At 45.2% G+C, this 2500-nt stretch overlaps 1 protein-coding gene across 5 annotated transcripts in view; it reads left to right on the top strand.

Annotated features, from left to right (window-relative positions):
- LOC311056486 (cell adhesion molecule DSCAML1-like) overlaps positions 1–2500 on the top strand; it is a gene marked incomplete at both ends in the record, with an annotated part of 75309 nt that overhangs the window by 52616 nt on the left and 20193 nt on the right. For all 5 annotated transcript variants that reach the window (XM_084073133.1, XM_084073134.1, XM_084073137.1 and 2 more), the window contains 3 exons: positions 1205–1301; positions 1654–1782; positions 2199–2366. In XM_084073133.1, the coding sequence (XP_083929259.1) occupies positions 1205–1301; positions 1654–1782; positions 2199–2366 (394 nt within the window). The remainder of the gene's footprint in view (positions 1–1204; positions 1302–1653; positions 1783–2198; positions 2367–2500) is intronic.

Raw genomic sequence — 2500 nt, 5'->3', positions numbered from 1 at the left:
AATAGATGCTGAGTATGTTTACTAGATGCTACAGTAAGTGCAGTATGTTTACTGATGCTAGGTATGTACATTACATGTTATTTAGAGAGATGTCTACTTATTAGTTATCCTAGTGTGACTGTGGTGGACAGGTGATAGCAGGATTCTTGAATTAACAAGATCTAGTATTGTCCAGTGCGTTACAGAATCATACAGTCATGCTGCTCGCCATGCTGTGGTATAAACCGATGAAGTTGAAACTGTATATGCTACTCAGAACAAACTGCATACAGGGGAGAGCAGATTTGTATTGTCCAGACATAGGCTCTCTTTGAGTGTGAGGATGGCTGATTTATCCTGTGTGCATCGAGATGCACAGCAGGTGTATAGTCACACCTAGCTCTGAGTCTAATTAGTTTGGCTCAGGCCAGGTGTGACTTCAGCCATCACCCACCCTACACCTTTGTAGCACATACCGTACTTAATTGCTTCAGGACAACTCATGAATTGAATGAAAATAGTTTTAATGAATAAAACAAATGAGCAATAGATTTAGCGATTTGATTTGGTGATGAATGGATCTGCCTTTAGGTACTCTGATGGAGCGCTCTCCCAGGTATCTCCCCTACCAAATAGGGGCCTTCTGAATCCCCCCATACACACTGTACATACAATCAGGTCCAAAACAACAGGTGGTAGCTGAGGAGGTGGAAGCATTAGAGTGATGTAAGAGAGCGGTGACAACAGCAGTCAAAATGCTTGATCGCCAAGTGATTTACGGCGACCTCAACTAGTTCCAGTTTCATGTTTAAGTGATTCTGATGTGATGATCATATCGATATATGTCTTACCTTCTATTCTTCTGCAACTCTACTGCGCTGCTAGTGTTTGCTGCTAACTTCTTGGAACTATATTCCACGATCAGGAAATCCTGTTAAGAAATTGGTTCATTGGAGTGAAAAATAAATTCCTTGATTTAAATGGGGTGCTCTATTAGTGAAGTGTGTATATGACTGGTTGAGGGTAGAATAATGTTTCTGAAACTGACCGTGTGTGTGTGTGTGTGTGTGTGCGTGCGTGCGTGCGTGCGTGCGTGCGTGCGTGCGTGCGTGCGTGCGTGCGTGCGTGCGTGCGTGCGTGCGTGCGTGGGTGCGTGCGTGCACACACTGTAGACTTCATACCAGATATTGTCCATTGCCTGACTGTGTTGTGTTTGTATCCCCAGCTGAACCCAGCTGAACGTGGAGATTCTGTCTTCTTTTCATGCCATGCTATCAACTCCTATGGAGAGGGTCGAGGGCTCATCCAGCTCACTGTGCAAGGTACACGCACACGCACACGCACACACACACACACACACACACACACACACACACACACACACACACACACACACACACACACACACACACACACACACACACACACACTGTGCTTGCTTCATAATCAAGCAAAACAATAAGCAATGCTTATGTTTGTACATTGATGTTGATGATGATGTCAATTATTTACAAAACAGTGGATAATACGAACTACCTAACCTCTTTTATCTAATCTCCTACCTCTAAACACACACACACACACACGCACACGCACACACGCACGCACACACACGCACACACACACGCACACGCACACGCACACGTTCACACACACGCACACACACACACACAGAACCCCCAGATCCCCCTGAGCTGGAGGTGCGAGAGGTGAAGGACAGGAGCATGAACCTGCGCTGGATCCAAAGGTTTGATGGCAACAGCATCATCACCAGCTACGATATCGAGTACAAGAACAAGTCAGGTAGGAATGAATTCTAACAGCTTCACAAGGATTAAAACAAGAATAAGAATGTAAAAGCCCTGCTACAGGTTATGCTGCTCCAAGTTGCATGGCAATCCATTCGATATTTTGTATGCAAGTGGACATTTGGGCCTAAGGAGATGTACTAGAAGAAAGGCATGGGGTCACAAAATGTGTAGGGCGCATTCTCCGAGGAGCATGAAGTCACACAGCAAAATCCATGGCAATCCAGCTAGTAGTTTTTGAGATATATTGGGACCAAAGTCTTGGACAGACAGACGGACAGATATTGTCACCCTTAGAGCCTTGCCACTAGTGGGGCTAAAAATATATCAATGATTTTAATAATTTGTGTTCAGGTCACAAATTGCTTTCAGGTAGCTAACGTCTCCCCGTTATGTTGGACTGTTCAACAGACACCTGGGATCACATGTACACGACCAGGAACATATCGCCCACTAACAACCAGGCCAACATCGTAGAGCTCCACCCGGCCTGTGTTTACAGCATACGCATGTACTCCTTCAACAAGATCGGGCGCAGCCTGCCCAGCAAGGAGCTCACTATCAGCACAGAAGAAGCACGTGAGTAACTTGTGTTTGCTTCTGAAATCACAATTTTCGTCCGCCCGGCTCCCGCTTTCTCTTTCGCATAATCATACTTTTTTGTTTGTTTGTTTGCTTGTTTGTTTTTTGGGATGGACCAGCTCTATAAACAT

The sequence above is a fragment of the Gymnoscopelus microlampas genome (genome assembly GCF_963454915.1).
Source record: "Gymnoscopelus microlampas genome assembly, chromosome: 12".
Classification (NCBI taxonomy): Eukaryota; Metazoa; Chordata; class Actinopteri; order Myctophiformes; family Myctophidae; genus Gymnoscopelus; species Gymnoscopelus microlampas.
This window is presented reverse-complemented; position numbering and strand designations above follow the sequence as displayed.